The sequence below is a fragment of the Cucurbita pepo genome, chromosome 11 (genome assembly GCF_057944985.1).
Source record: "Cucurbita pepo subsp. pepo isolate OVF chromosome 11, ASM5794498v1, whole genome shotgun sequence".
Taxonomy (NCBI): Eukaryota; Viridiplantae; Streptophyta; class Magnoliopsida; order Cucurbitales; family Cucurbitaceae; genus Cucurbita; species Cucurbita pepo.
In genome coordinates, this window is record NC_141808.1 from 2,475,345 (window position 1) to 2,497,350 (window position 22,006).

General features: G+C 35.1%; 5 protein-coding genes across 6 annotated transcripts; 1 reads left to right on the forward strand and 4 right to left on the reverse strand.

The window, feature by feature from the left end:
* Positions 1 to 1,090: 1,090 nt before the first annotated feature.
* Positions 1,091 to 3,500, forward strand: LOC111805952 (uncharacterized). Its single transcript, XM_023691261.2, has 5 exons — positions 1,091 to 1,266; positions 2,136 to 2,423; positions 2,527 to 2,609; positions 2,718 to 2,799; positions 3,143 to 3,500. The coding sequence occupies exons 1-5, from the start codon at positions 1,225 to 1,227 to the stop codon at positions 3,194 to 3,196; spliced, it is 549 nt and encodes a 182-aa protein (XP_023547029.1). The 5' UTR covers positions 1,091 to 1,224; the 3' UTR covers positions 3,197 to 3,500.
* A 260-nt stretch (positions 3,501 to 3,760) lies between these two features.
* On the reverse strand, positions 3,761 to 5,243 carry LOC111805953 (histone H3.3). Of its 2 annotated transcripts, none has more exons than XM_023691263.2 (4): positions 5,091 to 5,243; positions 4,530 to 4,601; positions 4,361 to 4,437; positions 3,761 to 4,259 (listed from the first exon to the last, which is right to left on the reverse strand). In XM_023691263.2, the coding sequence occupies exons 2-4, from the start codon at positions 4,599 to 4,601 to the stop codon at positions 3,998 to 4,000; spliced, it is 411 nt and encodes a 136-aa protein (XP_023547031.1). In that variant the 5' UTR covers positions 5,091 to 5,243; the 3' UTR covers positions 3,761 to 3,997. The 2 variants fall into 2 exon arrangements, with proteins under 2 accessions (XP_023547031.1, XP_086984256.1); XM_087128130.1 differs by having other exon boundaries at positions 4,530 to 4,634; positions 5,091 to 5,171.
* A 723-nt stretch (positions 5,244 to 5,966) lies between these two features.
* LOC111805954 (O-fucosyltransferase 7) lies at positions 5,967 to 10,375 on the reverse strand. The gene is made up of 12 exons (XM_023691264.2): positions 9,966 to 10,375; positions 9,414 to 9,512; positions 9,048 to 9,147; positions 8,901 to 8,968; positions 8,225 to 8,313; positions 7,950 to 8,130; positions 7,745 to 7,873; positions 7,521 to 7,654; positions 7,217 to 7,430; positions 6,743 to 6,927; positions 6,552 to 6,647; positions 5,967 to 6,423 (listed from the first exon to the last, which is right to left on the reverse strand). The coding sequence occupies exons 1-12, from the start codon at positions 10,119 to 10,121 to the stop codon at positions 6,270 to 6,272; spliced, it is 1,605 nt and encodes a 534-aa protein (XP_023547032.1). The 5' UTR covers positions 10,122 to 10,375; the 3' UTR covers positions 5,967 to 6,269.
* Positions 10,376 to 15,771: 5,396 nt separating this feature from the next.
* Positions 15,772 to 16,769, reverse strand: LOC111805957 (blue copper protein). Its single transcript, XM_023691267.2, has 2 exons — positions 16,455 to 16,769; positions 15,772 to 16,352 (listed from the first exon to the last, which is right to left on the reverse strand). The coding sequence occupies exons 1-2, from the start codon at positions 16,663 to 16,665 to the stop codon at positions 15,895 to 15,897; spliced, it is 669 nt and encodes a 222-aa protein (XP_023547035.1). The 5' UTR covers positions 16,666 to 16,769; the 3' UTR covers positions 15,772 to 15,894.
* Positions 16,770 to 17,083: 314 nt separating this feature from the next.
* On the reverse strand, positions 17,084 to 19,426 carry LOC111805911 (uncharacterized). Its single transcript, XM_023691201.2, has 4 exons — positions 19,146 to 19,426; positions 18,971 to 19,059; positions 18,697 to 18,899; positions 17,084 to 17,312 (listed from the first exon to the last, which is right to left on the reverse strand). Exons 1-4 carry the CDS (start codon positions 19,391 to 19,393, stop codon positions 17,229 to 17,231), a joined length of 624 nt encoding a protein of 207 aa, XP_023546969.2. The 5' UTR covers positions 19,394 to 19,426; the 3' UTR covers positions 17,084 to 17,228.
* Positions 19,427 to 22,006: the final 2,580 nt, after the last annotated feature.

The following is a 22,006-nucleotide window of genomic DNA, read 5'->3' on the forward strand; positions in this document are numbered from 1 at the left end:
TTGTAAGAAGATGGTTGAATGATAATTACAAAAGGGAAGAAGCTGTCCCTCATTTTCATTTACTAATACACTTTTAATCCAATGGCACTGTTGCTAATTTCGTGATTAAATGAAAGATAATCAAAGCTTACGTCTGCTAATTTGTTGTGTGATCTGTTTGTTGTGCCATAGGAAACGAATTAGAAAGCACTGTTGCTGGTCAAAGTTCAAGATTCGAACAGTGTTCTTTATGTAGGATTGAAAGAGAAAGAGAGACAAAGGCTGTGTAGATCATCATCATGTTCGCCTACATTGGACCCATTAGCCGTAAGAGATTTTGAATTTGAATTTGAAGCGTTTGGTCCTTTTCTATTGATTATTAAATGGAAATTCTGAACTCTTTGTGTTCCATGATTTTGCAATTATTTGTTGTAGAACATATGGTAACAATTTTATGCATTAGATTTCATATAATTTGACGATGATTTTTAAATTATTATATTATTTGTGACCTATGCTCGAAATCTTACTTTTGATTTTAATATACGTTTCAAAACTATTTCCAATTCCATTTTACGTCCAAAAATTGAAAAATCGATTTGTGCTTTACATCATTCTAACCATTTTAATTTTGTGTTTAGTAAAAAATATAATAGATTAATAATTGATGGCTCCATGAGTTCGTTTGATGGGTCGTTTGTTGATCTCGATTCATGAGCTACCATTTGAGTTTGCTTTGTGGGACTCGACCGAAGAGGACCACTCGAGTAAAAAAAAAAAATCCCTAATCTAACACAAATTACATTAATAAAATTTCATAACTCTGTCTAAAAAAAATTAAGTTATATCATTTTTTTTTGTTCGTCACTTTAATTAAAAAAAATATTTAAAACAAAGTTGGAAAAACTAAATTGACGAAGTTCAGGCAAAAATAAAAGAAAAGAAAAAGAAAACAAAATTCACTTATTGGGCTCCAATTTAAATAGGCGGCCCGTTCACTTGGCCCATCACAGCCCATTACCCAAATTAAAGGAGTGACGTGGCAATTTCTAATTGGAGAACCATTCTCGCTCTTTCGCCTCAGCTGGAATCATCGGAACCAGTGAGTGGTCAATTTTAACCTAACCAACGGGTTAGTGTTTGTTCCTCTTTGCTTTGCTTTGCCCTATCGCTCGCCTCTGGTATCATCGAATCGTTGGGTTTTGTAGCTGCAACCGAAGCGGATCGCTTCTTCTTTTTCCATACATGGCGGAAGCGCAGAGTGAAAAACCTCCTTCCTTGTCTGAGGTATTCTTTTTGCAGCTTTCATTATCTCAAATCTTTCACTTAACCTAATTTCTGTTTTAGTTACGCCCTTCCTTCAGTTTTTGTAAATTTTTCCCCGGAAATGTATTTTAATCGGTCGATTAACGGTCGATTTTGATAGATCGGTTCTTTTATTGTAGGATTTCTTCAATTATAATGACAGGTGGGATTTTTAGTTGTAAATTCATCATTTCTTAGTATTCTGGAAAAAAATTGTACAACAGTGGTAAATTCCCTGGATTAGAAACCCCGATTCCATTGGAAATAGAAATAGTTTTGAGATCCATTAGCAATAAATGGTTGGAGAATGCTTCCCGCGGGTTCTGGTGGTTTGTTTTGCTCTCTTTATATTATTTGTTTTGACAAGATCAATATGGTTAACCAAGTTTTAAAGAATTGTTACTTATAGTTTCCTAAAAGATATATATTTCTTCACTCCCCATTAAAGGAAAAATAAAAACCAATAACCCAACTCTAAGCAATGGCCATTGTTCTTAATAATTTCGCCTTACAGCTCTGTATACGATAAAGAACAAAAGAAACAGGTTTGAGCTGCCTAGTTTAACAGGGGAATTTGAATTTGAGGTCAAATTTTCTCCTTAACTAGAACTCCCAGCAGTAAATCGTGTTGGTTTGTTATATAAATCCTGGGAGCTATGCACCTTGTGGTTTCTCTGTGCTACTGTAATTTTGGAGAGTGAGAATTTTTTACCCTTAAGATCATGGTAAGAAGCATGTCTCGGTCATTATCGTTCTCATATCGGGACATTGTTATAGAGCCTTTACAAAGAAAATCTGGTAAAGTTCGGATTTGAGAATTGAGAATAACCTTTTGTTAATTTGGCTTTTAGCAATATTCCTTGAAAGAAAAAGAGGAGAAGGTGGATATACCGAAGCCCTCTGAAGTAAAAGAGGTGGATAACTCGGAAAATGCTGCCCCTGCTGAAGTTGTTGTGAAGAATGATGAACCACCTGTTGAAGCTGATGCTGATCAAGGCAGTGACAACACTCCTGCTGATGAAAACAATGGGGATGCTTCGGCAGCTGCTGCTGTAGAGGATTCTGAAACCAATGCTGCTGCTGGAGAAGAGGAAATATCTGGTGACCAAGAAAGCACGGATGAGCGACCTGAGATCAAGGTTGCTGCCCTGTTTATTTTTGAAATGCATGACTTGTAGGCATCTTGTAGTTTTGATTTTTGTGTATATATTGTTTGCTCATTCTTTTGTTGCTCATATGCAGCTCGAAACAGCACCAGCAGATTTTCGGTTCCCTACTACAAATCAAACTAGGCATTGCTTCACTCGCTACATTGAGTACCATAGGTAACGTTTAGCGTGTTTTTTGTCTACTTCTTGTATTCAATTCTTGGTCCTTTCATAATTTAGTTGAACTTCCTTGAAAGTATGTGCTCATCTTTGTGATGCTTACAGATGCACACAAGCCAAAGGGGAAGGCGCTCCGGAGTGTGACAAGTTTGCGAAATATTATCGTTCTCTTTGCCCAAATGAATGGGTATGTGTTTTCGCTTCTGGATCTATTTTCGTTCACTTAGAGAACTCAAGGACACTGTTATACATCCTACTGTTCAAGTAAGGTTGTGTTCGATCACTTAACTTAAACTTGGTAAAAAGTGGGAGATTAAAGTCAAGCCATATGCTTGATGTAAAATGTGCTCTATAAGACCTTTATGTTTGTCATTTCACCAACACCGGGCACGAGCTCGATGTTCATACGTATCCCTACTCATAGTTAATCAATCAAAGCACATTACTTTCTCGACGAATTCTGGCAAAAGCACATCAAAATTTGACATGAGAATTTCTCTTAGTAACGCATTCTTTGATAACTGTTGCAGGTAGAGAAGTGGAATGAGCAGAGGGAGAACGGATGCTTCCCAGGTCCGCTGTAGGAGTGTTGTCTATTCGAAAATTCATCAGCAGTTTGGCTCACGCTGCCGTAAGACAGGCAAATAAACTGGAGAATGTTGTCTCTATCAAACAATTGAGTTAATAATTTTCGGCTGGTTTTGTTCTTTATTATTCAAATCCATTTGCAAGCAAGTTTTGTTGATTCAGTACCAAATGGTTTTTCCATATTTAGATCACGTTTCATCAATGGCTACATGGAGTTGGAACCTAACCACTCCTGTAAGACCCATATCGGATGCACTGATACATGCTTTTATGAAAATTCTAATAAACTGTAGTTAGCTATTCTCTTTGTTCTCGAGCCATTCTTCTGACCAGAGCCTTGCACATTCTAAAGTTGATGGAGATCCGTCCTGAAACCAAGATGGAAGTTGTGTTGTTTAAAAGAAGAAATTGATGCAGAAAATAAAAACAATATCTACACGAATTACCCTCACAACGTAATTTTCATATGAGTTTTTGGTGTAAATGTACAAATTCTTGAACGAATTTAAATCCAGACAAGTAAAAACTCTTCGAAGTAAAAGATATAATTAAACATAGCATTTAACCAAGAACATATAATCAATTACTTAGATGTGTCAACGAAGGACTCGATTTGAATTCCGCTGAGGATCGTAGTTGACACAAATAACAATGTCCTTAAATGTATAACTAGGATTGTGTTTATTATCAAAACACAATTTACACATTGATTGCAATTGGAGCGTAAAAAAGAAAAAAAATAAAAATAAAAAACATTTATAGATCGACGCATAGTTCTTATAATCTGGAGATTCTGGTTAAGCTCTTTCACCACGGATTCTTCTGGCAAGTTGAATATCTTTCGGCATTATTGTAACACGCTTAGCATGAATGGCGCAGAGATTGGTATCTTCAAACAGCCCAACGAGGTAAGCTTCAGCCGCCTCTTGCAACGCCAAAACCGCGTGGCTCTGGAAACGCAGATCTGTCTTGAAATCTTGTGCGATTTCTCGGACAAGCCTCTGGAATGGGAGCTTGCGGATAAGAAGCTCAGTACTCTTCTGGTACTTGCGGATTTCTCTGTATCACATACATTACAGAGGGCATAAGATTCATGTAAACAAGAAACCATGATTGATTTTTTCGAATGTGTAAAGTAAAGATCAGATGTGGTAACATACCGAAGAGCAACTGTTCCTGGGCGGTATCTGTGTGGCTTCTTCACGCCTCCAGTAGTGGGTGCCGACTTACGCGCAGCCTGGCAAAATATTGGTCAGATTTACAATACATTAGGTCAGGAAACAAATGAGAATTCAGAACTAGATTGCTTGCTATCATCCTAGAAAATACCTTGGTAGCAAGCTGCTTTCTGGGAGCCTTTCCACCTGTGGATTTGCGAGCAGTTTGCTTCGTACGAGCCATCTGAATCAATGTCGTGCGAATTAAGTATCGTCGCTCAATCAAAACAAAACAGATCGCTAAGATAATTCCAATGTAAAGTGCGTATCCGCTTCCAAATTAGAATGAACAGATATATCTGAATCTGACGATTGATTGTTCCAAAAAACCTATAAATTAGAAGTAGCTACTAAACCTAACCAGCATTTAGCCTGCGAATATGAGATTATTTGACCTACTTCTCCCCATTCCTCTCCTAAAACTTTTCACGGATAAAAGCACAAGTTCTTCGACTATGTAGAGGTTTCTACAGATTAGTTATCAACAAACCTCAAAGTTCAAGAAATAAATTCCAGAAGAAAAACTAACCCTAACCGTAAACTACATTCGATTAGAACGAATTCGAGCAGAAGATCAACCATATCCTCCAGGAATGAAATTGAAAGGAAAACCAAATAATACTAATCAATCACAAGAAAATAAGTCGGATAAACGAGACGACGATGAACTAACCTGGAAGAAGAGGAGGGGCTTGACACGCGAGAGAGAATTTTCGTCCTCGGATAGATAGGGATTTCTTTCAAAATACGGATGAATGCGAAGAATGGGGAACCAAACCCCTTTATATAGGGCCTCCCGGTCCGACCCAAGCCTGTGCCGTATGGCGGCGGATGGACACGATTAACATTCACTGTGTTTCTTCGTGCTTAATCGGACGGTAGAAAGAATCCTACCGTACTTCGTACGAGTGGATCAATGGACGGTCACGATTCGACTTTCCGAAACATTGGACGGATCGTGAAAATGACGTGGTGGTTCCTTATTGGTGGTAGGGACACTAGAAAATTTTGAAGGCAGAAATGATTTTGTCCGTCTTATTATACTTTAAAATTATTTGAGATTTATTATATTATTTAAGATGAAAATGTTAATTTTCAACTAATTTTAGTAATTTCAAAATTGCAATTTCAACAAAATATAATTTTTTTTTATAAATATATTTGTTTACGAGTGATTTTAAATAGTTAATCATTATTGTCATATTTAAAATAACTTTTAAGGTAAAAAAAATATATTTTTTACTATTTTTTAATTTGAAGTTTAATTTTACACTTTAAAATATGATTTCATACCAAAATTAGAGTACATTTCAAAATAATTTTAAACTTGAAAAATATGATTTTTAACCGTTTTAATATCATTTCCAAAATTATATAGGCAACTTTCAACTTATTAAAAGTCAGCAAGATTACATAATCAAACTATAATATGTTGATGATTAATGGAGGTGAGTTCCACGTTAGTTAATTTAGTAGATGGTCATGAGTTTATAAACGAGGAATACTATCTCCATTGAGGCCCAGAAGCCCAAAGCAAAGCCATGAGAAGTTATACTCAATGTGGACAATATCATACCTCTGCCGAGAGTCTGGATTTCTAACCTAATATATTTTGCACAATTGAAAATCTGTCGAATTGTAAAAATAAATTTAATTGCTTCATTATTGCACTAATTTAATTACTATAAGATGCCAACTATCAAAACTCGGGTTATAAGCACTCCATTGTCGTCCCGTTGTAGCTGCCTTACTGTAACGACGTACAAAGCTGGTGCGACGATGGGGGGTGGAGGGTGGGGCGCCTGCATATACATTGAGCTGTAGGGGCATTTTATCTTGCTATTTAATGGAACTATCTGAAAATGGAAGTCATATTCCCATTTGGCAATTCTCTTTGACATAAACAATCTGGCAAAGGGTTGACATAAAAGGCTTCTTCTGAGCGGAACCTGTCCATGCCCTTGGTTCCTGAAATCGGACCTTTTCTCTTCCTCGCTGAGCCTTGCCTGATAAAACAGGTTAAAGAGCAAAATCAAATACATGTTTGTTTCTTTAAAGAAGATCACTAGAATTTGCTCCCACAATTCAATATCCAATTAACTAACAAACAACAATAAGAAGAAGAAAAACATACCTTCTCTTGTGCATTTCAATGATTCGGTGTGCCAAATTTTTCCCGTCTTTCATTGTTCCGTGATCAACTTTGTCGAACAAACGAACAAGCCCTTTCCTGGTTGACGATGACATGATGATACAAACAGTTTCAGAGGAAGCAATTTGAGGCAACATTCTAGTAGAAAATGCTTATAATGATAAGTTTCTTGCCTGTCAGGAGATATTGTTTTCCTATGTCCAAGAAATCGTCGGTGACCTTCAACTGCTCTTGCCATATTCCCGGAGTATGAAGGAACAAAAACGTCACTCTCAACAGACACAATGTAGTCCAGAGCAGCCATTTGAGATGCATGATTGACAAAAGGTTCGAGCTCCTCAACAGATGCTAACTGCTCCTGAAATTAGCAGAAGAAACAAATAAGCCTATCATTGCAAATTCACAAGCCATTCGACACTTCTGTAAGAAGTTTGTGTGGGAAATCCCAGGAACCCACCTTACTGCTAACACAGGAGAATCTTGAAAATGATCAACTATCGATCGGCATAGCTAACAGGACATGGGATTTGAGTTTTCTAAGTTCATGAAACTTTTGATATAATCAAAAGTTTTTAAAGAAATCTTGTAGTTTTCAAAATAGGAAATTAAGGTAGTGAGGTCCAAAAAGTTACAGTACATGTTCATACCTTGCTCATCAGTAATGGATACCGTGCTTGCAGATCAGACATGTGTGAATCACCACCATAAATCTCTCCAGCTGCAATGTATATAGGAGTTTTGGACGGGTAGCCAAGTGCACTAAGAAATATTCCGACCTCCTTTGGAGTTAGTGGGCAGAACCCTTTGGATCTTTGTTCCAAAGGATCAATCTCCTTTACCTTCCAATATGACGTATTTTCTCTGCAGGCATTGAACTCAACTCAACACATCACCAGAAAAACATGTACGATGTAACCAGACACATTGAGGTTTATAGGAAGGATCTTATACCTAATCATCCGTAGCTCGTCTGCTTCAGCAGGAGATAAATCATGTGTACACCCACTAAATGCAAGCATGTCCTTCTCGTATCGTAAATGTAGAGCAATATAAGGACCACGGGACCTCATTCGATCCACCAATAACTACAGTATGTATTTCAACTATTTATATAATTGCTAAAAGAAGGGACACGATCACTGCAGCAGCAAAATAAGACTAGAAAAGAATATTACTTTGCCCAAGGCTTCAATTTTAGGTGCAAAAAGAAGGGCTTGGTAGCAAGCACGGCAGCGGAGTCTCTGGATATCTAAAGGCAGATTATTGTTTGCTAATCGTGAATCAGATTTTGCAGCTCGAATAACCTACAAATAGCACATTAACTATTGAAGAACAATAATAGGGATTTTCATTGACAAGATCCAAATTTGGTCTAAGTACCTGATATTCATCCCAAAGGGTAGCAATCTCCTGCTCGTAATAATCCTTAGCTGACCAGCTTCTAAAATGCTTAATTATCTTCGTAGCAGTAGCCAATTCTTTAGGAAGTTTTTTTATCACTTTTACATCGTTAGCAAGAGCATTGATAAAATGATCTTCATCAAAAACATCCGAGAAGTTGCTGAAGATTAAAACAAATAAAATGAAATCAATCATGGACTGGGCAATGTGACACATGGAGATTGGGGAAAAAAGGATGAAGAAGAACAAGAAACCTAGTGTCCTGCCAGAACGATTGTTTATCGAGTTCTGGAATTACAAGGGTAGCATTAATGATGCGGGCTACAGCTACCATGTCACATATCTGCAATTCAAGAATGAAAATGGTTTTTAAAGACCAAAATTTCCACTGATTCAGTTATGAAGTACTGGAACATAATAAACACAAAATGACCTGGTCAACAACTCCGGGATCTAAAATAAGCTTACATAATCCGAAAGATACTAATTTCAGGACAAAACTATGAGCTCTAAAAATGGGAAGTTATATTGGGGGCTAATTTATGAATGCTTTAGAATCCCTCCTTCAAGCACTCAAATGTTCTTATGTTACAGTGTATACATGTACCATAAAATTGAATGATATTAGGACTAAACTTGGAATTTAATGTGTTGAATGACTGAATTGAGAGGTAAAGATGACAGTCCATGATGAAATGAATATAACATTCCAAAATGGAATATAGATCATCGACAAAGATAAAGTTAAAAACAATAAAAACAAAATAAAATAAAGTCGAGGAACTGAAACCGTACTTTGAGAACTCTGATTGAAATCATGTGAAATTTTAATAAAAACTATATTCTAGCAACAAAAAAAAAAAAAAAAAAAGGCTAAAACACTTTGATAATAATTAATGTCACTATCATAATGTAGGAGAGGTTACAGACCCCAGCGCGCATTTGATTGAGTCCCCCATTTGTATGAACTAGAAGGTAACCTCGTGACTCTACAGGAGCTGCATATCCGACAGAAGTTTTGAGATTAACTACAAGAAAATTTTGTTTGGAACGAGATGAACAAAGTAACACTCTTACGTGTATAATTGAAACTAGGCTCTACACATGGTAAAAAGTCACGGTTCGATGGAGGCTTCCATAGCTTGTCCAGATCCGGAACCAAGTTTGCACTGCCCAACTGTCAAGTCTAAAGGAGTGAAAACATGAAAGGTGCATAACTTCTTATCAATACCGAAATTACATCTGATTACCTATTTTACCAAAGACTAGAAAAATTATATTCTACTAATTGCTAGAAAAACAATGGTTGTCAAGAAGAAAAGTCTCAGACGGCATATTATATTTCCAATTCTTTTCAGTTCTCATTGCTATTTTTGAGTTTCCACCAAAAACTGAGGCCATTCTGGAAATGAATCATAACTACAGAGTTAAGGAAAGTAAAACCTTGCGAGAAGCAACAGGAGCTTTGGACAAATGAAGCGGAACAATCTCTTGAGTCCAGCTATTCTCGGTGCTCAACCTCTGGTGTTTAAATTCACGTTGCTACATGATGAAGAACACAATATATGTTAACGAAAATTTTCCAATATCAAAAGCAGCACAGCCTAAAACTTAAGACCACTCCGTCAAACATTTCACGAGTAATCAGTCAACAACGCAACTCAAAGTCAAAGAGTGCCCTACCTAATCTCAATTTACAATCGAAAACAACTCCCGACCGAGAGAATTAATGAATATAAACGTAAAATTGGAATGCATTATACACATCCATTTCATAAAAAATTGAAGCTATTCACTGCGTTCACTCGCTCGTCGATAAAGCAATCTAATCATTTCGAATCCAAACGCCATAATCGGGAATGCTTCTCAGAAAGATTTTAGAAACAAAAAAGAAAACGAAAATACGCGGTTAAAACACAGTAATACGTGAAGGAGAAAAGAAGAAAATGAAGAAATGAAGAGCGAGAGTAGAGATTAAGAGAAAAGATAGGTCACCGCAGGAAGCTTGTGGGAATCGGAGAAGCCAGGGACTTTGGAGGACGGAAAAAAGTGAAGATGAACAGAAAGAAGCGCTAATAAGGCTATAAAACATATGGCGCAGGTTAGCAGCTTCCTCAGCACCGCCACTGCTCTCCTCCTCCGCTTCAGCATCTCTTTCTCACCACCGTCACTCTGAGCAATGGCGAGCAAGCCGCTTAGAAAATACAACTCTCTGTTTCTCTCTGTCTCTCTCTGTCTCTCCGTCAGCCTCAACCTTTGGCTTTGTTCGTCTCCAGCAGCAGCAGCAGCAGCGGCGGCGGCGAGAAAGAGATCGGCGCGGCTGAGCGGTGTGTAGTTTTGGTTTTATTGTTAATTCTTGTACGGCATTCGGCCGCACACTGCCTTTTGCTGGATACCATTTCCGCGTTGAGGGACGAAGCTGTAATTAAATATTGGGATTTCGACCTTTCCTGGGTCCCACATCGGATTCCAAATACCCTTAGAATTTTCTTTTCTTTTTTTTTAATATTTAAATACGTGTTTTAATGCATAAATCCAAGCTTATAATACTAATCTGCATATGAAGCAGTGTCTATTAGAGCATACTAGAATTATCTATCCCTCTATGACGAGAATGTTCTCCATTTATATTAACCTCATTTGACACGAGGCGTGTCTAATGACCTAAAATTTCCTTACCCTTTTCGTGTAATAGGAAACGTCCTTGGCTCCAACGCGTCACAGCCTTCAAACCATTCATTTCCCATTTCGTATGTGTGGGCTTGATGGGTGGTCCATTCCTAGACCTTTCACATAACTATCCCCGTAATAACTTCTAAGTTAAAATTAGTTGGTGGGTTTAGTAGAAATTGAACGAATTTCACTTAAACCTTCCATTTTACATTTATATTCCAATATATGGTCGGTGTCAAAATTGCCAAAACTAACCAATCCACATGAGTCCAGTCCCCGTAAAGGGTCGCCATCTTTTATTCATAGCACAATAATGACAATACCTAACCTCTACGAGTCACATTCTATAGGATGAAAAAAGTATTAAAAAAAAGCACAAAAATTTCACCATTCCAAATTGTTTAGATACAGCTAGTTTCTAGTTTAGGTAAACTTTTTCAACTTCGTTAAATTCGGGACAATTTCGAGTAAAATTCACTCGATCATCGAAAATACTCTTAAAAAATGTAGTAAAAATTAATTTTTTTTTATTATTTAGTCAATAACTAAGTTTTTTTTACAATTATAAATATTTTAATGGCTCGTGAATGAGAGAACTTCCGACATAAATTACCCAGGAGGGCGGTGACATGAGACGGGTTGCGGCGCCTCTTGCTTTATTTTATTTTATTTTATTTTTATTTTTATTAATTATGCTATTTGAGAATAAAAATAATATTTTTTATATTAAAAAAATATTTACTTGACCACATCGTGAGAGCAAGACACTAACTTTAATACACAAAATGATTTGCTTTCTCTAATTTTATATTATATAATTAAATGCTAAATCACGTGATTACTGATTAAATTCAGAATATATTTTAAATTCCAGATCCGTATGTGTCGTTAATTTTATATTTAATTTTTTCCAATTCAGACATCTTTTCATACGTGTTTGACGGGGAAAGCATCAGATCTCAGTCTTGTTACGTGGCACAATCCAGTTGGTTGATAAGCTACAAATACCAACATTTAAGATTTAACCGTGTAATAACTTGAAAATATTATTAATAAAAATATGCGAATGATGTGTACGTGGCGGAAGATGACGTGATCAAAAAATGGGCCCCGCTTGTTTGAAACTTTTTACCAACATGCCACATGCGCATCATTTAATAATACAAAAATAAAAGGTAACCCAAATTTTATGGGTTTTGTTTGCCACGATAAACTCGCCACCTATTTCAATTCTTTATTTATTTTTATAAAAAATTAAAATAAATATTAAAATAATTTTAAATACCTTAATTACTCTATAAACATAATCTTATAATACGTATGGTAATTTAATAATATATGAAATACTATATTAGTGAAGGTTTTTATCTCTTTTAATATTTAAAATTTAGAAAATTATAAAGAATATAAGATTAATTTAATGTTGCTTATGGATAAGGTGAGTTGACATGTCACCACGAGAGTCCAATCTGATTAGTGATATTTATCGTATAATTAATTGGTTAATGCATCATATCACTTCCAACATCACAAATTCCAATGAATAACTTTGTAGGCCACGTTCTTTTCTTTTGGTAATCATTGTTAGACGAACACGACTTTCCACAATGGTATGATATTGTCCACTTTGAGCATAAGCTCTCGTGGCTTTGCTTTGGGCTTCCCCAAAATGTCTCATTCCAATGGAGTTAGTATTCATCACTTATAAACCCATGATCATTCCCTAAATTAGCCGGTGTGGGACTTCCATCATCCAACAACCATTAAGTCAATTATCATTCTGATTACGCGTGTTTTGCTTAAAGTAATTTTATGTCGAGTGACCTCAGTAAAATTTTTTTAAGATGCATGTGAATGAGGATAAAATATGGTGATTAAATTTTTTAAATATTGGGTGATATTTGAACATGGAAGCTCCATGGGCCCAAATGGCCAATCTTGGGCTGTGGAGGGTACAGTTAGTGTTGGATTGGACCCTCAAATCAAGGAAACGAATTGAGACCACGCGTTAATAAGAGCGATCATGAGAATAGGATAATTAAAAATACTTAAACATCTTTTCTCGGTGACTCAAACATGTTGGAATAACTCACGTTGGACTATGAATGTAACAATTCAAGTTCACTGTTAGTAGATATTGTTTGTTTTAACTCGTAACGTATCATCATTAGTCTCATGGTTTTGGAATGCGTTCATTAGGAAGAGGTTTTCACGTTATTATAAGAAATGTTTCATTTCCCTCTTCAACCGACGTGAGATCTTACAATCCCCTTTGGAGGGCAGCGTCTTTGCTGGCATACTGCACAGTATCTATAGCTCATACCCACCGTTAGTAGATATTATCCACTTTGGTCTTGTTATGTATCATCGTCACTGTTTCGTTTTTATCTCCAACCAATGTGAGATCTCATAATGGAAATGGTTTTTACTTTTAAGAAACGATGAATAGATAACGTAACCATGTTGCAATAAAATGTTGAGACCATCAGATAAACAATTCGAATTTCGTATCGTCGAAATTATCAATGGTTGGTAACGAAGCACGTCATCTTGTAAGAGGAAGGGTGTGAGGGGCGAAGGGTAGAGCTGGCTGGAGCAAGGCTGTCATGCGCAGGGAGGGTGTTCTGTTGACTGTGAAAAAATTCCACGGAAAGGACAGCGACAGTCCAGCTAAAGTACCAAACAATATTGTTTTCCTTTATTTATTTTATTTTATTTTTAACAATAATAAATTCCTACGCCAAACTGTTCTGTACTATACACACTCAATGAATCATTAATAAATATTAACAATATCTTGCTTTTTCCCTGTTCGAACCGTTCTTAGAGGTCCAACGTTCTGATTGTCGTACGGTTTAGTATCTTATTTTAATACCATTTATAACAGTCCAAGCTCACAACTAGTAGATATTGTCCGTTTCGGCCCGTTATGTATCATCCTCAGCTTCACAGTTTCAAAACGCGTTTGTTAGTAAATGATTTTCACACCCTTATAAAAAAGGCACACCATCTGATCTATAGCTATGATGTCATTTCTAAAACTCACCGCTAATAGATACTATCAACTTGGACTGTTGTACCCTTTTTTACACTTTATATAATTATATAGTTAACATTAAAAAAAATGATTTTTTGATTAAAATATTAATATGACATTATTGCAATCAAGGGGTATTTAAGTAAATTTACATGTGTTTGGGGGAAGGGTAAAATTGGAATTATGGAAATATATAGAAGAAGTGGAGCATGAAGTCTCCAAGAACATGCAATGTTAGACTTTAAATCATTTACAATTTTTTCTCTCAATTTTTCCATTTCTAAATCTCATACCAAACTCGATAAAATCGACTTCAAATATAAGTTACGTGGAACAAAATTATAAAAAAAAAAAAAAATTAAAAAATTAATATTAGAATAAAATATAAGATATGCATAATCTCGGACAATAATTAAATAATGAAGCTCACTCAATTATTAAAATGGGATAAATGTTACGCCCAAAGTTTGGTGGTAATACAAACAACATAAATTCCATTAACAAAATCCATAAATCATACAACTATGTAAGTTACCTAGATCAAATTATACAAAATATTGATGAATTTGTTGGATCAATCCAAGAACAAAAAAACAACCACCAAAAAGATTGGACAGGTTTTTGGGTGTAAGTTCTTGGATGGAAAAGATGATAAAAATGATGAAAATGATGAAAAGAAACAATCTTCATCTGGGGTTTGGAAATTGGTTGGATCTGTGTGATAAAGTAGATACTAATTGTTTTGGTCTTCGATTCATCATCAATTTGGACCAAAACCCAGGATTTGTTGCTTGAGTGGGCGTTGATCTTCTTTTGAACAAGGAAGAAATGGAGGATTTGGTTCTGGGGAAGTATGGGGAGGCGGAGGAAGAAGGGAAGGAAGAAGAGTAATAAGAGGATAGAGATGATAATGAAGAAGATGAAACGGATGCCGCCGTCTCCGCCGCCATTATTGGTTTTGTAATTGTTAAATTACTCAGCTTTTCTCTTAGACAAAGTGAGCACACGCCTGGTGATTGCTTGTGTTTTGGGTGCTTCCGACATCGACTACTATTGCTGCTGCCGCTGCCGTGGTTGGGGTTTCTTCCCTTTGCCGCCGCCGTATGACCCTTTAGTTTGCTCAAATTCTTAGGCATTGTTGTGGTGGTGGTGGTGGTGGTTGTTGTATCATTTTAAATTTGGGAAGGTTTTTGGTGTTGGGAAAGGATTAAAAGGAAAAGTAGAAAGTGGGTGCACTTCCCGGATCCTTCATCGGCAACTTCCTTGATTTTTCTCATTAAAAAATTAAATTAAATTAATTAAATAATATATATTTAAAATTTTAATTTTGTTGGTTGAAAATTGGTGTTTTGACTGGTTGTGTGTACACAAGTTGGCAGTTTGAACAGCTGTGATTCGAGGAGACAGTTTCGGGTGGGGACCACTGCCACTCTTCTTTTGGAAATTCAACCAACTCCACCTCGACTCACCCGCCGTGGAGCCCAAACCGGACATTATTTAATATTAAAATATTCATAAATTTACCTTAAAATTTCAAAAATGTTTAATAAATACAATTAGTTTTTTTTTTTTTTATGACACAATATCTAGATATGAAAAATATTATTACTTAATAAAAGAATACAAATTTAAAAATATTGAGCGATAATATTCACAACATTTAAATAAAGATACAAGATATTAAATAATACCAACAGAAAAATATAAACTAACTAAATCTAGAAAATAAAATAAAATATACTACTATTCAAATTTAACTGATATATCATATATTCAATAACTAATTCAAATTAGAAATAAGTTGTACTAAATTATGACATTTTATTTATTAAAACTATTAATACTTTAATCATTAATATTCTTAAATATAATTAACCGTAGCATAAGAACTTTTAAAAGTTTTTTTTTTTTAATTATAAAAAAAAAAGGGTAATTTTAGAGTTTTTTTTTTTTTTTTTTTTTTTTTTTAACATTTTTCAAAGTTTAGATGTAAAATTAATATAATTTTTATTTTAAAGTCTAAAGGTATTTTTGAGTTTTTTTTTTTTTTTTTAATTTAAATGAAACTTTCAAGAAATTTGATCCAAATAATTGGAATTAAATTAAAAATTTTCACATTAATAATTAATTTAGGGAAACAAATACACGACAAAGAAAAAAAAACAACCCAAGCAAAAGATGAATTTTCACAAAAGACACTACATAGTGAGCATCCTAAAGCGCAGCCAACAAGCCCAGGGTGGCGGCGCCCCAAGTGCAAACCACGGCTGCAAACGCAGAGGCGCCACAAGCGGAAGATGCCTCCACAGGAACCTTAGACGTGGGAGAGTTCACCAATGAGGAGTCCGCATCTTTGGGAGTAGCACCAACCAATGGCGTTACGGGAGCAGCAGCTCCAACAGAACTTGGCGCTTCGGACGGTGGAAGTCCATCACCAATGGGAGCTGAGGCTGTCGAGGGGGGACCTCCAGCTTCGGCAGCTGTGACAGCTAGCTTCATCCCGTTGCCACAGTGACCAAATGCACCACAAATGAAGTAATGAGTGCCAGGCTTCTTGAGAGTGATGGACGTGGCGCCAGAGCTGTCGCTACTAATGGAATTGGCCGCCGTACAAGAGGTGTACTCGCTAGCACTCACTTCGTCCACCGTGTGCCCACCCCCATAATTGAACACTGCCACGTCAGAAACAATGGGTCATTTAAAAAAAAATAAAAATAACAAGTTGGATGTAATTGACAAACACTCTCGAATATAAGACATGATTTTGAACGGACCCAATGTGTCGCCTACGGCGAAGGTTTTCCCGGAAGACCAAGAGGTGTAGTCGACGCCAGTGGACCAACCCGCGGTGTCGCCAACAGTGTGGACAGTGGCAAAGGTTGGGATAGCCATGGAAATGGCAATGGTGGCTAAGGCAAAAAGTGCAGTTTTGAAGGAGTAAGCCATTGGAGTTGATGATGGAGGGGGAGGGATGGGGTTAAGCATTTATAGAATAGAAGGTGGGAGTGGGTTAGGTTCATGAATCATGTAGATTCCATTGATGGAACCAAAACAAATAAGAAGGGTTCGCCGAATTGGTGGAGGAGATGATGGGAGTCAGCTCAAAAAGGGAGAAGTAGGTGTACTAGTAATCAAGTAGTTGGGTCACCGCCCCCAAATTCCTAACGCACCAACTTAATTAACCAAAGTGGGTTTATTAGAGCTTCTCTACTGCCCCCAACCACCCTACTGAACCTATTGTTAGCGAGTGCTAGCTCGACGAGTCAAGTGGGTCCATGTTCACATTTGTGAACCAAGTTGTCTAAGATTATGTTGTGATGATATCAAATGATAAGTCATGTGTTTGCATTTTTCGACCCTAACGATATTGTTTATATACTTTAATAATACTAAATTAATAAAATAAAATAAAAAATTAATTAAAGATCCATTTATTAATATAAGCATTACATTTATTTGGATTATTCCATAATTGGATTTATATTTAAAATAATAATAAGAATATTATTATAAATATAATATTTGAATATTTGATTGAAGAGGTTGGTCTAGGGTTTGGGTTTTGCGTCGCCTTCTTTACTTCCTCCTTTCTTCTTAATTAATGAGTTCAACCCGTCGTCAAATTTCTCCACCTGAGGTAATTTATATTTAGAAAAAATCAAATTAATAATAATAATAATTGATTGAATTATAAGGAAAATTAATAATTATAATAGATAGTTAGTTAACACGTAATCAATTTTAGACTGAAAAGGACAGGATTGTCAAATTAGATTTCTCAATGGAGTAGGGTCAATTACGTCTTTTTGGTTAGGTAGGGGCCGAGGGTTCTATAAAAAAAACACGTGGATAATAATATATTTAAATATCATGCCTCTATCCATTTATTATTTCATTTAAATTATTGTTTTTGAAAATGGTATGAGTTTTTTACGATGTTTTTTTTTTTTTTTATTTTCTAAGAAAACATTTTAATTTATTGTTAAATTGAAAAATAAAAATGATTTTTTAGTTGTCTTGAAAAACTTTTTTTAAAAATAAAATAAATTATAAGTAAAATAATTTAAATTTTTTGTTAATAATAAGTAGAGTGTTTTAATGAGATGGAAAAGGAATTAAATTAATACACGCAATTAATAATAGGCATATATATATATATATATCCCACCATAAATTGTAATTTGTAATTATTTATTTATGTGACGAAAACGTCTTTGACATTTTAAAAGTTAGAAAATTAAATTATAAAAGTTTAAGTTAGAAATTAATTTGAATTTTGAAAAAGAATTATAAGTTTTAATTTTCTAGTTCCATAGATTAAATTAATAAAAATATTTTTGAATCTTAAGCTTTATTTTTTTTCGATATTTTAAAATTTTTGATTAATTTTTTTTAAAAAAAATTAAAATATACTTAAACAAATATAAATTTTAATATTTTGTTTAAAAAATACCCAAATTTCAAAATGTTAAAAAAAAGACCGGGTTAAAAGTTTAAAGATATTATTAATGATTTTTTTTTTTAAATCAAAGGTATTTTCAAAACTCGGTTAAAAGTTTAGGAATATTTATGAAATAACTAAAAATTTAATATATATAGCTCTTTCTTTCTCGAGTCTCCAAGGGGAAAGGCTTTCGCATTCCTAATCTAGTGGGGCGCCAGATGGCTTTGTCTACCCTAGCTTGACAAATCGCATCCCCGCACAATGACATTGTTTGTGCGCCCTTACCGTTCTCACTCAGTGTTTGCAACGGCTGGGGGAGGCAGTCGTAGAAGCGAAGCCTATCGTCACGCCGACCATCAAATATGACCTTCTAAAAAATTTGATGGAATGGCCCCACGAGCTGAAACAACCCTATCTATCTCTCTCTATATATATTTTAAAATTTAGTCTATATTTCAAATAGATTTTATAAAAATACAAAATTTTTATAAAAATATCAATAAAATAAGGTTGTGAGCTAAGAAAAAGTGAAGGGATGGAGTGGAGTGGTAAGTTTGGAGAAAAGGACTAACCTTGCCGATAATTTCCGCCGCCAAATTGGCGTCCTTAGCAACGGTTTCAGCTGCATTTTCCACTAAAACTGCCGTTTTTTGGAGTATGCTGTCTTTGGGGAGATGATCAGCAATCTCTTCCGCCACCTTATCCACTTCCTCCGCCGCCGTCTCCACCATATCTACCACGTCCTCCGCCACATGCACCACCTTCTCCACTCTCTCTACACAAATTCAACACAAATTACGCATACCCAAAAAACAAAGTGTTCAAATTCATCATTATATTCCTCACGCTTCAACATAAGAAAAGGCGCCCAATATTTGGTCGTCTTCCAAATGGATAGAATTGCTGACAGCACCGCCCCTGCTACCCACAATGGCCTGCCAAAAACAACACTCTGTTTCTAATTTTCCACCTGGAAAATACGACAAAAAAAAAAAATTAATTCAAAACATAATTTAAATACCAAGGAGTCAATGGGGGAGGAGGAGGCGGCGGCGGAAGGGGAGATCCAAGGCCGCCACCGACGCCGTAAACCGCCATGTCTCTGTAAGTCGTGATATGGGTGGCTCTGTTTTTGGGAATTGTGCGTGGGAACGGCAAGCTCTTGACTTTGTGAAGGAGATGGCTGAGATTAAGGTTTGATCCATGGCGGCGGGACTCGCCGGTGGAACGGAGGCTGGCTGAACCGGAAGAAACTGAAACGATCGACATTTGTGAAGGAATGGGACGGTGAATTATGAATGCTTATGGCGTAGAGAATTCAAATATATGAGCCTTTCAAGTCACCCTACCTAACTCGTTTATTGATTCTTATATTTATTGCTTCACATTATTTCTAAAGAAAAAATGGGTTTAAATCGTATATTATATGCTTTGAATTCTACGTCATTTTGAAATTAGTTGTGGTTTGGGGGCGTTTGGCCTACCGAGTCGGGGTTGCATGAAGTTGTATAAAAAACTTAATTCCTTGTTTGGTTCACAACTTGAATCCAACCTCGAAACTCATTGCCTCAGTCTATCGCTAATAAATATTGTCCAATTTTTCATGTTCAAAATAATTTATGATCCTAATTGATTTAGTTCAAAATTTGCATTCTTATTATTATTATTATTATAATATAAGGTGTTATAATTGTGTACAAATTATTTAAAATGAGCCATTTTTATTTTTATCCTAGGTTTAGCTATTTGTCAAGTTGCATCAAAATTGATGTCGGTACATAATTTTCGATCCATAATTGTTTCCTTGGTACATGTGTGGGCTTATATAGTAAAAAAAAAATAATCCCCAAAATTTTAGAATTTCGACCCGAACCTAAACCAATAAACCATCAAATTTGGGTTCGGTTGAATTTTGGAATGTTTTTTTTGTGTGGGTTGACATTTTTTGGTCCGGTCAGTTCAACCAACTTGAAAATAAGTTACAATCCAATTTAATTGTACCTTACTTTTAAAAAAGATTAAGACTATTTAAAACATTTGTAACTTATATGTAGTTATTAAACTCTACTGGGTCAATATACGCTCTTAAATTTAAGTTCATTTTATCAATTAAACACTAAATTTAAATAAATTCTAAGATAGCAACAGAAAACACGTCTACCAGTAAAGGTTTACGAGAGTGTATTGTTTCCTCCTCCAACCAACTGGGATCTTAATTACCTTAAATTTTTAACAAAACAAAAAAAAAAAAAAACATTTATTAAAAATTTAATAATCTCAGTAGAAATAAATTTTATTTAAAAACAACACTAATTGCTACACAAAATAAATCCATCTTTTAAAAACTCATAAATTATAAATTAAAAAAAAAACTTTTTAAGAATTTTAAGTCTTATATTAATTAAATAATAAAATATTGAGTAACAAAATAGTCAGAAATATTTAATTTTATTTGCATTTAATTTTTGTATTTTTTTAAATATGGAAAATATTCTAAAATCTCCATTTTTTGGTGGGCCGAGCCCACATATTTGGGCCCAAACTAGTCTTTAAGGAACCATATTTCAGAGAGCGGACAGCCCGAAAAATAAGATAAATATAATATTAGGACCGCTCAATAACGCACACACTCGATCTAAATGAACACAAAGAACAGAGAATATTGGCTAAAAGTTTGTATTGATGACTTCAGGTATGTACAGTAAAAAAAATAACATACAGACTATAGAAAAGTACATTTTCACGCTCTGGAGATATATATATATATATAATTTAGCTTGCTATATATAGCTGGACCAGAAATAACAATCTACTATATATAATTCTCTACCATATATATAGCTTACTAGCTTTTTTTTTACTGTAGATTGGATGACAATTTACTTTACATGTCATTTATTAAATATAGCTTTACTTTGTATAACCGTCTACTAAGTTGTAAATTAGCATTACATATTAGATATTCGATTGAAACGACTTCGGACGTAAAATTTATTATTCATCAACAAAAAGAAAAAAAGTTATTTATTATTTTAAATAAAAAGTTTTATACACGTTAATCTCAAAAAACGGGGAAAGAGAACCTAAAGATGAGCAAAATTAGGTAAGACCAACTTATGGGCCCACAAGTTGGAAAAAAAAAAACAACTTTACATCCGGCTCAGAGCCGAAAGAGCTGGTAAGCTATCTCGCTAAATGAAAGGAGTACGTACGGGTTGACCTCGTTACAAGGGGCGGAGGCCAGCCAAAGAAGGTCAGTCGGACTCAGTTAGGACCCTTGATCCGTTTCAGCTAGGTTGTTCCATGCGAGAATGTATGCGTATCGGTATCCTCTTTAGGACCGGTTGTTTCCTCTTTTTGTTTATATGTTTGGAGAAACCTAATAAGTATACGTTTGGAGAACCCTGCTAAGCCCGCCTTTCTTACCCGGTGTGATTCAATCTTTCAGCTCAAACTTTTCTATCGTCGGAATAAGAGTAAGTACTCTTACCTTTTCCTTTTCTTGCCCGAGCCAAGATATATATATATATATATATATATATATATATATATATATATCATGGATAGATTTAGCTGAGTAGATAAGATATTAATCGTCTTAAATCGGGACTATTTGAATATTAATGTCATAAATACGTTTAATTTCACCCACTTTAGACTTTGTAGCAATCTTGATCAAGACATACTACCAAATATTGCTTTTAACTCGATAGACATATTTAATTTTTTTTTCTTTTAAATAATGAATAAAAATAATCTTAGATAATTAGTACAAACAACACAACTTGTTTGCTCACGTCATGACATTAATTAAAATTGGTTTTTTTGATGGGTAGGGGAGAGAATTGTCTGGCTTAAGCGTTACGAGCTAAAGGGTTGTTG